This window comes from Pseudopodoces humilis, chromosome 7, assembly GCF_049639895.1.
Source record: "Pseudopodoces humilis isolate 2021_Gansu_Grassland_sample_001 chromosome 7, ASM4963989v1, whole genome shotgun sequence".
Taxonomy (NCBI): Eukaryota; Metazoa; Chordata; class Aves; order Passeriformes; family Paridae; genus Pseudopodoces; species Pseudopodoces humilis.
This window is the reverse complement of record NC_142206.1, coordinates 14,518,063-14,533,155: the sequence shown is the minus strand read 5'-3', so window position 1 is coordinate 14,533,155 and position 15,093 is coordinate 14,518,063. Positions and strand designations below refer to the sequence as shown.

General features: G+C 41.8%; 1 protein-coding gene across 5 annotated transcripts in view; it reads left to right on the top strand.

The window, feature by feature from the left end:
• The first annotated feature begins 498 nt into the window (after positions 1-498).
• Positions 499-15,093, top strand: part of SERGEF (secretion regulating guanine nucleotide exchange factor) — a 142,997-nt gene continuing 128,402 nt past the window's right edge. Inside the window, exons 1-9 of one of the 5 annotated variants that reach the window (XM_088057408.1) lie at positions 499-571; positions 1,990-2,128; positions 2,877-3,028; positions 4,661-4,755; positions 5,897-5,957; positions 7,035-7,148; positions 7,450-7,512; positions 8,802-8,888; positions 10,768-10,926. In XM_088057408.1, coding sequence (XP_087913534.1) covers positions 2,073-2,128; positions 2,877-3,028; positions 4,661-4,755; positions 5,897-5,957; positions 7,035-7,148; positions 7,450-7,512; positions 8,802-8,888; positions 10,768-10,926 — 787 coding nt within the window. In that variant the 5' untranslated portion in view covers positions 499-571; positions 1,990-2,072. Of the gene's footprint in view, positions 572-1,342; positions 1,464-1,989; positions 2,129-2,876; positions 3,033-4,660; positions 4,756-5,896; positions 5,958-7,034; positions 7,149-7,449; positions 7,513-8,801; positions 8,889-10,767; positions 10,927-15,093 lie in introns of those variants that run through there. The other 4 variants (XM_088057406.1, XM_088057409.1, XM_088057407.1 and 1 more) reach the window with 4 other exon arrangements.

Below are 15,093 nucleotides of genomic sequence, written 5' to 3'. Positions count from 1 at the left end.
GAGGAAAGCTCATGTCTGTATAAACAATTTGATGGTATAAACGTCTTTGCAATGGGTCCCAATGTCCCTGCTGGCTCTGGGCAGCGGGTTCGTGGCAGAGCCCAGGCAGCCGGCACAAACAAGGGAATGCACAGCCTGGGTTTCTGAGCTTTGGGGTAAAACAGTAAGTTCAAGGGGGAATATGTGGAATAGGCGGCTCGGGAAGGCTGTACCTTCCTAGTGCCTCAGCCAGTGGGGAAAGGAAGAGGGCAATATGTGGCCGGGAATTAGGCTAAAAGAAGGCTGTTCCTTCCGAAACCCTGAGAGAGAAAACCCCGCAGCTCTCTCCCTTTATTCGGACAAAGTCGCAGGACTCCTCTGTCTCCCTTTTTTTGGACATAAACCTCTGACATTTCTGGATTTTCCTGGCAGACACGAAGCGCTCGCTCGCGGCTGGCCCTTCCCTGCCCGGTTCAGGCTCTGTCCGCCCGTGATCCCGCCCCGTGCCCGCCCCTTCCTGCCCGGCCCGCGGGCGGCGGGAAGCGCCGGGAGCCGCCGGCCCCATGCCATGGAGCCCCAGCTGTTCGCCTGGGTGAGTGGACCCTCGGCACGGTCCGGAGGGCCGGGATCTCCTGCTGTCCGGGGGCGGGAGGGTGGCAGAGCCGCTGCTCGCCCTCCCGGGATGCTGTGGCGCTCGGCCCGGGGGAGCGGGGCCGCGGTGTCCCCGCCCCGCAGGGAAACAACGCCGCGGTTCACCTGGTGGGCACAGCGGGTCTGAGAGCCGCGGAAGGGACATCCTTCACGCTGGGCAGCCCCATTTGCTCCGTTGGTGCCGGCTCGCCCGCCCGGGCAGGGCGGCTGGAGCGGTGCTGGCGTTGGGATAGCCTCGTGTGGCTCTCGGCCCCTCGGGTCCTTCTGCGCCTTATCGCGGCTTGCCTGGTTTTGAAGGCTTGAAAATTCATTGCGAGTTACAGGCTAAAACGGGAGGTTGTGACACGTCTTTTTAAAAATAATTACGCTTGTACGGCAGTACCACGCTCTAAAGCGCCTATCTCCCAGCAGCTGTGGCTGTGGGACAGCGCCTCGATGTGCCCGCGCAGCTCCGCTGCCGACAGCTCATCCACCCGCAGGCTCTGGGCTGGGCCGAGCGGCCTGGCGAGCCTGCGTGAAGCGGCGGTGTTTCTGTGGCTACGAAACGTTTGTCGCTGAATGCGGCCTTTTATTGATTTAGTTTCGGGAGAGGTGGAGGGAAAATTGAGAGCAGATGGGCGGGGGAAGCACGGGCGAAGTAGGGAAAGTATTTCCCAGGGATCACTAGCTGGGAACATTGTGGGTATGGAGTGTTGCTGTTACTGCGCTGTGTGGGATGGGGAAGGTTATGGTATCTCTTTTTGTGACTGAGAGTTGAACTGTTGGACGCAGAGCTGAAGTTGACTAAGAAATTCCCTGACTTGTTACCATGTTGACAACTGCTGCTTTCCATGGTGTGTTTAGTAGCTATAGTTTTATACCTGTTAATTTATACTGCCTATAATTGCTATAGTTTCATTTGGACCTCTTAATTTAAAACACTTAATAAATGAGGTGTAAATGTTTCTGATTTACTTGTTTAGGTTCCAGAGCAAGGTAGCATGTCTTTCTGCTCTCATTTTGGAGGTAGCCTGCCAGAAAGCAGTGGCATGAAAAAGATCTTAGTGATGAGTGGGAATCATTAGCATTATAATTAAACATGTGGTAATCATCCTGATAGAAAGGTTTTCCTTCTTATTAACTGTGAGCCTGCAGTTAAAGTCTTAACAGGTTGTATTAAAGTACTGGGGCTGCACAGACACCCTTAACTATAACGAAGTTGGGACACTCCTGGTCTGTAATCCTGGGAATCAGGGGATTTTTAGGAGCAGGTTAACCCATGGCGTATCCCAAATATGCTTGTTTGTCCCTGGGAGCATATGTGTGCTTCTTTTGATAACTTTCAAAAAAAAAGTGTTATTTTTCTGTGTGCTTTTGAAGGGTGCAAACAGCTATGGACAACTTGGTCTTGGTCATAAAGAGGATGTGCTGGTTCCTCAGGCCCTGAAAGGTGTTTCCTGCAAATGTCAAGACGTTGTAAGCATTGCTGGAGGAGGGGGACATTCTGCAGTTATCACTGGTAAAAACACGGCTCTTGCTCGGGGTGTTTGGCTTTTAATAGTTTTTTTTTTTTTGGTGTGCTTCCCTGTTGGTTCAGTGCTGCCACCTCTCTGTGGCTGCTGTTTCTGAACAAGTACAATCCTTAGTTGCAAATCAGCTGCCTCTACTCCCTGCTAACTCAATATTTGGGGAAATTCCTGTTGCTTATATATTGTGTGGTCACTTTGTGGCAGTGTGGGGACTGTTTCTTCAGCTGTTTCTTTCGTACAGAGAAGCTAAATTTTCTGTATTGAGGATGGGGAGTGGGAAGGGGGACTCAGAGGTTATTCAATCTTAAGAAGTGTTAAGGTAAGGACTAGGACATAACATCTGGCCCTTGAAGGGTTCTGCTATATGCCACAGCTAATTGTGGTAAAGAAGGAATACAGACAGATGTGGACATGATAAAAAAGTTTATCTTAAATGATAAGCGTTATCTTAATTGATAAGATGCTTTATCAAGCATTTTAGTGTGAGAGGTGCCTATCTTAACATACACATTGTCTCCCTTGACAGACTCAGCTCTCCATAGCTGCAATTACTCTGAGGTGTTTCTGATGCATCAGAAACAACTGTTTCTCTTACTTTTTATTTGATTGCAGTGCCTAAAATGACACATAATCACTGTCCTTGTTTGTCACAGGATGTAACACATGTAGGTTTCTCTTTTTAGTCTGTGAAGTGGAATGCAATTTGTTTTTGTTTTTGTTTTTTTTTTTTTCTTCCAGGTACAGGACAACTCTTTGTATGTGGCCACAACCAAAATGGGCAGTTGGGATTGAATCACACAGAGGATGTGCTCTGTTTTACTTTGTGCACTACCCTGTCTGGCTTTTGTGTGAAACAAGTTGCATGTGGCTGGGATTTTACAATCATATTAGTAGGTAAATCTATCTCTCTAAGAGCTGAAGAAATATCTTGATGTAGCAAATATGCTGAAAGTTCCAAAATGCTATTGCTTGTGTGATTTGAGGGATCTGGACAAGTTTGAGAAGAGGTACACGGGAACCTCAGGAAAATCAACAAGGTTAAGTGCAAGGTGCTACACCTGAGTCAGGACAGCTCCCGGTATCAACAGAGGCTGGGGATGAAGGGATGGAGAGCAGCCCTGCCCAGAAGGGCTTGGAGGTGCTGTGGGTGAGAGGCTGGACATGACCCAGCCATGGACACTCCCAGCCCACAGAGCCGAATGTGTCCTGGGCTGCATCCAGAGCCCCGTGGGCAGCAGGGCAAGGAGGGGATTCTGCCCCTCTGCTCTGCTCTGTTGAGACCCCACCTGCAGTGCTGCATCAGCTCTGGGGTCCCAGCACAGGAAGGACAGGGACCTGCTGGGGTGAGTCCAGAGATGATCAGAGGGATGGAGCACCTCTCCTATGATCAAAGACTGAGAGAGTTGGGGCTGTTCAGCATGGAGAAGGTCCTAACCCTGGACAAATTCTCTTAGCCTTACATGGAATTCAGGATTTAGCCATGAGTTCAGGATTTAGCTGTTCTCTGAAACATGACATATTTGAAAGATGGCTTTCACTTTATAGCAAATGCTACTGATAATCACATTCAAAAATTCTCTAAGAGTAATGGATTCAGAACTTGTTTGCAGCTCATTATCAAGTACCCAATCATGACATCCATAATCAATCTTAGTAATACCTTAATTGAGTAGTCCCGTCCAGATGAGAAATCCCTCTGACCTCAGTGGAACAGAGTGAATAGTAAGGTGCTACCTACTTTGATTAAAAGTGGCATAACTGAGGCCGTGATTTTCTGTATTTTGCACATCAGACATAGATTTGACGAAGGAACTACTACCCCTGTAATTATGCTGCCTTGTATTGTATGGTGGTGCATCGTGGTCACAAAGCAGCACAGCCCCGTCATAAACTGAAGGCTGCACCTGCCCTGGGATATCTGTGATAGGAATGACCTTGTAGCAACCTTTCAGAACCTTAAAAGAACCACAGGACAGCTATAGAGGAACTTTTTACTAAGGCTTGTAGTGATAGGACAAAGGGTGAAGGCTTTAAACTGAAAGAGGACAGGATTAGGTTAGTTATTAGGAAGAATCTCTTTCCTGGGAGGGTGGTGAGGCACTGAAACAGGTTGCCTGAGAAGCTATGAATGCCCCGTCCCTGGCAGTGTCTAAGGCCAGGTTGGATGGGGCTCTGAGCAACCTGAGATAGGGTAAGGTGTCCCTGCCCATGGCAGGGGGGTTGGAAATGGATGATCTTTAGGTCCCTCTCAACCCAAACTGTTCTATACTTCTATGTACTGGCACTCACAGGTTTTAAGCTACTTGCCTTGCATGCTAAATCACTCTCTGTTTGTGTCTCACTGAACTTGAGACCTTTTCTGGACATGGTGTGTGAGACCAGAAGCCTTTGGCCTCAGGGGCTTTGGGGACATGTAAGGTCATTTCTTGAGCTACTTGGCTGTATTATTGTGCTTGTTATAATGTTACAGTGCTATTGCTCATGGGTTTACTGATCCTGCTCTAACACTTCATTTTTTGCAGGATCTGGCCTAGTGCTGTCCTGTGGGTCAAACTCCTTTGGACAACTGGGACTTCCTCAAATTTCAGGCCCATGCTTGATTCCACAAAAGATTGAGGTAAAGGTTTAGAAGGTGGTGTGCTTTTTATTGCTTCCAGAAATTTACAGAGGTCATCTGACCTCAATGGACTTTAAGCCAGACTCTTTAGCTAATTTTTTATAGTGCCTATCTTCTACAGATAAGCTTATAAAGTAAAGGCCCAAAGGTGAATTGAAAGGCTAAGGCTGCTTTTCTTGCTGTATGAAGAACTTTTCCACTTCTAACAGAAAGCTGACTCTTTCACTTCGCAGACAAGAAATTATTTAGTATCATGGCTCATGCCAGATATTCCTTTGTTGTTTTTTTCACTGTAAGAGAAGGAGGGCAGCTGATCCCTTAGGTGAGCTCTAGTGAGTAGGAGTTAGTTCACTTGATGTTTCTGTACCCTTAATGTTTCCTGAGAGCATCCATTGCAGTATGGTGTCTTAAAATTTGGTAGTATTGACAGTGCTGATGTGAATCTCTCTCATCCCTCACCAAACAAACTGTTCATGCTGAATATTTGCTCTTTTGGTTGGTATCCCTTAAATTCTTGGGCTTGATGCCACCTATTTTAAATACACCTGCTGCTTTTCCACCAAGGATAGGTATCCAGGGGGTCTGCAAAACCCTGCTAAGAGCAAGACAGGATGGGATGGGAGATAACAGAAGGGGGAAACTTCACATTGTTCCTGAGGTCTATTGCTGTGGAGGGAAACTTTCAGGCTTTCTCAGTGGAAAACAAAATTCCATCAATAACTTGGCAAGACTGAACAGCTTAATGCAACATAGTACTTGCTAACCACCAGAATTTACTGTGGATGTTTACTGTGGTGTAATTCTTGAGGAACACTGAGTTAAGATTGAGAAATAAACATATTTGTATCACCAGCATTTCTTCTTTCATATGGATATTTTGACTGTGTTTTTTTATTTATTGCCAAAACTCTGTACATCCAGTTGCTTGGCTGACTTATTTTTTATTTCTTGAAGATGTTCCCACTAACTTTTATTGGTCAAAATTTACTTTGTGATACAAAATGGTGATATGCTTTGGGACATGCAGGTTGGAATTGTGAGCACTATTTTTGTAGTGTTCCACTTCTGCTTGGCCTGTTTTGTTTTCAGAGGCACAAAATGCAAAAAGCAACTAAATTATAATTTTCTTTTATTTGTGTAGTCTCTCAAAGAGAAGGTGGTGCATATTGCTGCAGGACTGAGACATGCCCTTGCTGCTACAGGTAAGTATGTCATAATTTTAACATATTTTCAGTAACAAATGAAATGGGATTTTAATGTCTTGGAGGAGGAGAGGAAGGAAAAGATGAAATTTATCTAATCTACTATTTATTTCAAATATCATGGGGAAAATACACCTTAAAGTCATGGATTGTAAGACTTTGGGACAAATTAACATGAATAGTAAACATTCTAGAACCATCTTCCCGGAAAATCATGAGGGAAAACTTCTTCCAAGAATTCAGAGTGACAGTTCATTAACATGTTAATTTTCTGATGGATGGAAAATGTACTGATTTCTTTTTTCTTATTCTGAAACAAAACATAAAAGGATTTTTTTTCAGGAAAAAGAGTTTCTGGTCAATCAATGTATTTTAGGATTTGAACTCATTATAGTATGCAAAGTAATTTAAGTTTTTATAAGATACTTCAAAATGGAGCTGCACATAAACTGTGTCTTTTTGAATGATGTAATTGAAATTTACACCTGGAAAATCACAAGAATGAAACTAAAAATTTCTCCTACTGTAATTAGACACTGACTTTTTCATGGTGTAACAGTAGAAATCAAACCCTTCCTTTTTCCTGAGGAAAAACAAACTATACCTGCTCTTGTATTTGGTCTAGTTTTGTGTGAACCTCAGTATGGGTTCCAGGTAGTGGAGCTGAAGGTGTACAGGAGATACTTGGAAGAACAGTGGGATCTCTGGTGCTTGTGTGAGCAGTAGGAATTGAGATTCCCTGTGCTGCACTGCGCAAATTGGCATCAAGAGAGGGAAAGGGGGGAAGAGAAAGTACAAGAACTTTGTATCCTTTCCTGAGGTACTGCAATCACAGGATTTCTCCTACTGAGTCTCTAATAGCTTCCTACCTTCTTAGTTTTCTTACATGTAGACTGAGACTGTTGCTTGTTGACTTTACCAGGGTTATCTGAATGTTTTTTGGCATAAAGGTCTTTTAAAGTGTAATTTGAGTCAGTGAAAATTACTTGGATGAATGACTGTTCATTAACATGTGGAATGGTTTTCGTTGGTGGTTGATTTGTTTTAATCTCTTTTCTTTGTGTTTACTCTGAAAAGACAGTGGTTTGGTGCTGCAGTGGGGAACTGGGATGGCATCTCAGGCAAAGCGTGCAAGCCAAGGAAAAGCCCTCCCTCTCTTCTTGACAGCAAAGGAGCCCTGTGAAGTGTCAGGTAATCCAGGAATCTGCTTCCTTTGTGTGGGTTGATAGAGCAGAAATACAATTTGGAGTGTTATGAATCTTCCTTTTTATATGGCCATGTGGTACTGCAAACATGTAGTGCAGTACCTGAAGGATAGAATGGTTATAGAAAATCGTGATCTGTGGGGAAAATGAGAGTCCTGCCATGTCTGTGGCGCAAAGGCAGAGCCTTTTATTATAAAAGTCGTCACCATCCTGTTACACTTTTATGCATGTTTGTGTGTGAATTGATACCTGCTGTAGAAATTTTATTGTGACTATGTTTTTTCTAGGCCTGGAAGATGTAAATGTGAAGGAAGTTGCTGCAGGCTCCTATCATTCCGTGTCCCTCACAGGTAGGCCTCAGGTACAGAGGTGAAAGTCCTCATCTCACCCTTCAAAGCTTTCTCTGCTTTTGAAATGTTCTCAGGTTTGGTAAAATCGGTGAAATTTGATCTGCCCTAGTTAGTGCTCGTAATTCTTTTGTAACAGTTTTGCACTCTGAGAACTTTCCTTTTGTTTTAAGAACTGGACTCACGTTTCGAGTTCTCTGAATTTTGTGTGTTTTTCTTTGTGCGTCTTTTCTAAGGTGGGGTCTTAGCCTTATGTAATTCAGGGCCTGGACTCTTAATGGCTAGAAACTCTGTAAGGATTTGTAAGTCTCTGGAGCTGCAGCAGGATGCCCTCTAGGGGTAACTGGTTACTGCTGGAAGCAGTGCAACCCTTTGCCCACGGAGAAGAGGTGTGCTGGGTGGTTGTCCCAGGAAAGGCAGCAGAAAGAAAGAAAAGCAGAAAGGCAGCAGAAGGTAGCCACAGCAAGATGACCTAATGCCTCTGTGTGGGGCAGTGCAGGGGTGTGAAAAGGCCTGGAGCTATCTTAGGCTCCACTGTGACAGTGTGCAGATGTGTGGTGTAAGGGCACAAAGTTTATTTGAAGAGTAGAAAGTTGCTTTAATTGGTTAGGCACTTCCATAATATCTGCCATTTGTTCTTTGATCCTCAGGCAGTGCTCCCATGCTGGAGTACTGGGTATCTAGTAATGAAAGTCTAATAAAGATTTCTTTTTATTTTGACAGATTGGGAGAAGGGGAAACAGAATAGCTTTCATGTTGTAATCTTACAGTTTTGAAGTGTGTAAAATATATTGAACCTTATGAAGACAAGTCTTTGCCAAACTTCACAGGAACAAGTTCTTAGCAAATCTGCAGCCATCTGGTACCTCTGTCATCATTAAAGGAGCACTGGAGTATTTGCTTATGCAGATCTATAGAGATTTAGTTGTATGGGGAGATGTTCCAAGATGTAAATTGTATTGAGTTCAGAGATGCAAAGTGTATGCAAGATTAGTGAAGACAAACTGTAAGAACAAATAAAATCTACTTTAGATAATTGGCACTCTCTATTTAGACAGTGAACAGATTATTCTTTCATGCTTCTACTTTTTATTTAAGAGAGCGATCTATTTGGCAGCTATGGGAGCAAGACTGACAAAATAAATGCCAAATACTTATGTAATGTGATGCTGTTGCTGCCCTCTGTCCTGCAAGATAGTTATTACTTAAAATATTTTGTATTTTTGAGATGCTTGGTATAATAAATATACTACTGCAGGGTGTAATATTTAAATGGGTCTTTTTTTTTCTAGGAATGCCTTTTACTGTGGTGGAGTTTTCTCTGCCTCTGTTCCATGAGTCACCTGCTGATGGGATATCAAATACCTACAGCCAGGCAGGTTTGGGATACAGCTGTTGATGTGGGCTGTTATAAACATAATGTGGTTCCTTGGAAAAAAGGATGTTAGAGTCTACTGGTATCCAAACTGGCCTGAACCCTCCAGGGGTGAGAATATGATGCTAAGTCTCAGTGTCTAAGTTTCTGTTCAAACCTACTCAAGAAATAAGGGTCGAGCATGTGACTTTTCCCAGGATAAAGCAAATACACTGTAAAAGCAGGTGACAGAGGCAGTGCAAGTTAATGTGGCTTATGAATGGCCACATTGTTTTTCTTTGTTGTGTTTCTGTCACCTCTGTTTTTAGTTTTATTTTTTTTTCTCCCCTCTCTCTAGAGAGTGTGTGTACTTCATGCTGGGAAGGAGAATTTATCAATCTTAGTGGAGAATTCAAATATTTGAAAGAAACAATTGCTTGACTTTTTCCCCTTTTCAGTTGTGTTGTTTTAAACAGGCACATGGGAAGTCCTGCAGATGACTTCCAGTACTGGCTTCTGCACCCACTCCCACTCCTTGCCTGTTTTTCAACAGCAGTAATATAGTGGACTTCTCCTGGCTTACTCTTTCTGTTGCTGTTACCAAACGGAGATTATTAAATATCCTGTAGCCTAAGTTCTACGTAGAAAGATTTACTTCTGCCATGGTGCTTGTAATGAGTTCAGTGCTGACCTGAGACATCCTGATGCCTCGAGTGTTGCGGATGTGTGCTCCAAACAATTCCATGTAGCTTACATGACTTCCAGTCTTTCTGGGCCTACAACAATGTGCAAGATCATGTGTGCAAGATTTATTTCTTATGCTTCCAGCTTGTGCAGGCTGGCAAAGACTTCAGGGAGGCCTGACACCATGTGTTCCCTTTAAGTGGTTTATTTTTTTTTTTTTTACTGTGGAGGCCTAGGACTTGGGAGGAATGGTTTTGTCCTGAAAAGATGAAGCTAATGATATGTGATGTCTGCAGAAGGACTCATCTGCGCAGTCGCTATGTCCATGTCCATTGGCTGTGAGCTACTCCATCTTGCATTGATATAAAGTACTGTGGGTATTTCTGTAAAAAGATTCATCCCTGTGGCTGGAATCCTGGAGTGCGCATTTGAACAAATGCTTGTTCTAGAAAAGGGGTGGAGAAAACATGGGAGTGCTAATGAAAGTCTCAAGTGTTGTCTGGCATGATAATGTTTTAATTTTGCCTTATGATGGGTGATGCCTGCTTTAGTAGTGTTTTTGTAACTGTATGTCCAATTCCTTTAGGAAGTGACTGTGCAAGGTGAGTCAAGGAGCACTGGACTGTCCCTGCTTTGGGGGATTTACTGAATTTGCTCAAGCTGAAGGAGGCAGAACTGGTATGAGCAGAGCTGGGAGTCTAGTTCTTGTAGAGAGGCTGGGAGACTAAAGCAGAGCAGAAGCAGCCAGCCAGAATTTGAATTATTTGCTGCAGTCCAGAAAGTTATTTACTGGATATAATCAAAGCTTTGGAGTGGAAATAATAGCTGGTCTGCAAGGACAGGGTGGATGGAGAGGAACTGCTCAGTTAATGTCTCCAAGATGCTTTGATTTTCTTTTATTCAGAGAAATTGACTACTGTGGTTAGTTTTTTAATAAGAATTAGTCTTTGTTATAAACATCTATGCAGTTTGACCTGAAAACTCTAGTTGCTTCAGGGAGTCTGTGTAGCCCTCAGAAAATAGGCCGTGTTGTTAAGGCCCTTGCAAATATTTCTGATATCCCAGTTGGAATGGTAAAGAATGGTAGGGAAAAGCATAATGTGAGAACACAAATTGAATGATATGTTCTTTCCTCAGCATCACTGAACTGAGACAGAGCCTGAATCTGGTGGTATTAGATCTATATCCCTTTAAAGAGATTTTACTTCTCTGTCTTGTAGATGAAGGACACCTATTTGTCTGGGGCAGCAACAAACATGGGCAGCTGGTGAGTGGAGACATCTTTCTTGCTGAGCCCAAGAAGATAGACACCCAGTGTTTCTCACATGAAAAGATTGGAGCAGTTTGGAGCGGCTGGACCCACCTGGTGGCACAGACAGGTAGGATATTTAAAAAGCAGTAACATATGGCACCCAAACAGTAAATTGTAAGTTGTCTGTTGCAGGCAGCCAGTGTTCTTTTTCACTGATAGTGGCTGGACACACAGTGTTGCAGTTTCACTCAGGTTTGATTGAAAAACAGTGAGGACAGAAATCCCTTTGGCTGCTCTTTTTGTAGGGCATTAAGGGCAACAAAAATAATGTATTCAAAAGAAAATCAGTAAACTAAAATAAGCTGTCTTATGTGCGTGTTTGTGGTCAAACCCAGAAAATATTTAGAAAAGGCAAGTAAAAAGGGGCATCATTACACTTGAAGAGCATTCTCTGAAGATGAAAACGAAAACAGATTTCATGTTGAAGCTGTACCTTCCTGGGAATCTTTGTGATGAGAACAATGTGGAAGCTGCCAGGTGTGGAGGGCTGTAGGGTTAGATTCTTACCTAGGAGGAGATGAGAGGAAGATTATATAATGGTGATATTCATGTGTAAAGGGACGGTTGATCTGGTGAAGCTCATCAGAGTGTGAAATGCAAAGGCAGGAGGGAAAGGTAGATGAAATGGAAAGGCAAGATGGGCATCTGAAGCTGTTTTGTGGTGTTTGTATTCTTTGCTTCTCCTGTTGCAGTGTGTGGTGCCATAGTTAAGGCTAACAAGAGGGTGGAAATCTTCCACAGAGGAAAAGGAACAGCCAGAGCTATGATGTGTGACTGGAAAAACAAATCGGTTGTTTTCTGTTTCACAGCATTCATTGTTTGACAGTGAAATATATCTCAAAGTATGTGAGTATGTGAGAGAAGTGTGTAAAAAATCTTCATCAGCTGCTCCTTCAGCTGAAATGTCTGAACTCTGCTTTTTAGAGGAGGCTAGTCTGAAAATTTCAAAGCTGCAGCCAATACTATGAGCTGCTTGGAAACTTTTCAGGCGCAGTAAAAGAATTTATCTCAAAATCTGTAGTTCTTGCATTAAGTGCTTGACGTCACCCTCACTGAAACAGAAATGGTAGAAAGAAGCCATTAGTCAGGATAACTTGATTTTTAAAGAGTGAGTCTTGACAACTTGGTTTGCTTTCCTTCACTATTTCTTAATAGAGCATACCCACTAAATAAAATTTTCCACGAATTTTAGTAACTTCAGTGTTTCACTTACTTGATACCTTATCTGTAGGTATTACTGACATGGAGTATTTCAGTAGGTGTTTTTATACAACAACAAAAAGGGTGTAGAGTGACTACCAGGGGTGTTTTGCTGCTGAATGTTTAAAAAGAATTTATATAAAAATAGGCTGACTTCCTACGTCTGCATTAGAAAACTGGCCAAGTGATACAGTGGCACAAGTTATTGCTGAAACTGTATTTTATATATTTAGAATTTTAAATCTCTTTGAAGAGCAGTGGACCTGAACCTAAATCATCTGGAATAAAATTTTGAATGGCCTTTGGCAGCCTCCAGACACCAGTCAGCATCCTGTGGGAATTTCAAGGTTGTTCAGCTACTAGATATAGTGTGAGCTGAAGCACTTAACTCTTTCTGGAAAATCATTTGCTGCATTAAACTTGCAGCTGAAGAAGTGAAAAATGCAGCCCACTTGAGACCTGTCCCCTGCATGCAGTTCTCCCTACCAGTATTTTTACCTCCTTCTAGTAAAGGAGGAAAAGTTAGTTTAGTTTCTTGGTGCTGAAGTCATAAACCAGTGATTCCCAAATGTTATGGATCAGTAAAGTCTTTTTTGAGCATGCAGCCCCCAGTATACTTATTTATTTATAAATTATAGATATATTATGTTCTAATATTCAAACTATAAAATATGTACAATAGAAATTTTACAAAGGATGAGATAAAGATAAACGCTACTTAAAATATTACTTTATTAAATAATTAAAACCATTAATAATTTATTAATAAATTAAAATATTTATATGTAATTTTCATCCTGCCCTCCAGTGGATTATCTTGTGAAAACCTAGGGCTGCATGTACTTCAATTTAGAAATATTGATACAAACATTTCCTGCTTGCTTTACTCTGGGGAGTTCCCCAATTAGTGAAAAGGAGGCAAAATGAGTGATTTTTGGACACAGGAAAATGTAAAGAAGAGATATTCTAGTATGATGCTTCTCTGCTCATTGTGGAAGATAAAAACGTACTTTTGAAAGACATTGCAGCATACAGGGATTTTGCTGGATGAAAGAATAAGTTTTTTCTAATTAATAATCTTACCACAATGCAAAATTTAGTAGTTTAAAATTTGTTACTGTACCTGAATTCTCATGCAGTGTTTTCTGCAGAAGGTAGTTGAATTTTAAGAGGCTGTTACAAATACTTAGAGATCTGTTTGAATTTTATATTCCAGAACATTAGTCCTGGTCAGAGTAGTAATAATAAAAAACTTGTTATTGCAGCTGTCTTCACAGTAACTCAAAACTCTTCTCATTGGAAAGACACAGGAAGGAACTAAGTGGATAAACATTGGACACAAATGCATAAATTCACAAATTCTGCTATTTCAAAATGACATTTTGATCTTTATTTGCCAGGTGAGCAGTGCTTGGCTGTAGAACTAATGAAAGAGTGAAAAGTAAATGAGAGAGTGATGTTATTAAAAGCAGTTGTCTGGAGGAACAGTTGCCAGTTTCATGGTTGCAATGGTTTGACAATTTTAAAGTGAGTCCAAGCAAGTTATCAAGTTTGTTATCAGAAAAAAGGAACACAGCATAAATATTTTTGTCTTCTGTCTTTCCCTCTTATGTAAGCTGGCCTGTTTTAAGACTTGCTTTGTTTTTCCTTCATGCTGCTGGCAAAATTTGGTACAGTGACATAAAAGCAAAGCACACAAGTAATTTTAATTTCTTCCCCATTATCTCTTTACAAGGGATTTTAATTGCACCTGAAATCACTTTAATGCCTGCATCTCCTTCGTATCCTGTGTTCCATCTCATTCAGCAGAGGTTTCCTGTGATTTCTTTTTAGAGTTCAACTCTTTTTTTCATTTGCTGTTGTTTATATCATAAAGCAGTTTGGATTCAAGACATTAATTCCTGAGAAATTAATTCCTTGACTTAAAGGTGTTCAGGAATGTTTTCACGAGATGTTGTATTTTTAATCCTTACCTTTAACTGATCCTCATCAGCTTCAATTCCTTATTCTTTTTATTATAGAGATATCTTTTGGGGCTATTTCCACTGTACACACTCTTACTGTAAAATAACTCACAGAACCCTTCAGGACAGACGAGTGCTTTCTTTTCCTGCTCTGATTACTGTTTTCTACAGAGGAGGGAAGCACAGTTAGACTTCATGGCATCACCAGTACCTTTCAAAGTAAGTTATATTATTCTGATAGCAGACGTGGTCCTAGTTTATGATGGTTGGTCCAAAAAGATGAAGGTTGAGAAGCCTTGGTTCCTCTTCGATCAGGTCTCTGATGATGAGATATGAACTTGCTGGTGTCTTTGTTTTATCTCCTATTTTCTCTGTGAATGCTTGTGTCAAGTGACTCTCAGGAATGCTTTTCACTGATGGCAGGGCAGTGCTGTTGCTGCTCCATGTGAAGGACAGAACCAGGTGCATTCTTGTGGCCTTGAACTATTCAAGTACAAGTGCTGTTCTCTTCAGACAGCCCCTCTGCACAAGGTTTGCTTCCTATCCAGCACTCTGCTTAATGGTACTAGGAGCACCACTGCAATATAGGTGATACTATTTTTGAATAATGAGCAGCTGTCATGCATTGCCTTCCTTAATGTCAGCTTTAATTTGTGGTCCCTTTCAAGTTAATGCAAACTCTTTGAGGGTAACTGCTGAAAGAGAGGTTATTGCATAGGTCATTTAAAAGAGAGCTAAGCTATGACCTGTAACGTTGAAGATGTAAATTAGTCTACTTTGGGGAATGATAGAACTAGTCTGACTTCAAGGCAAACCTAAATATAGGAAGAGAGGTATTTTAAAGATGTAGAGGTGAATCATCAACTTCCATTCAAAACAAGATGTTTTCTTTTTAACTGGGATGCCTAATAAATAACCTTCCTTAATCTGGCCTGGATTATTATCTGTGTATTCTCCTGAATACATTCCCTAATCCCTTTGTCACATAGTGTCACATGAAGTTATGCTTTGTTTGAGCTCAGATAAAGAATTCCAAGCTCTTTCACTCAGAAAGTTACTTCAAAAATGCA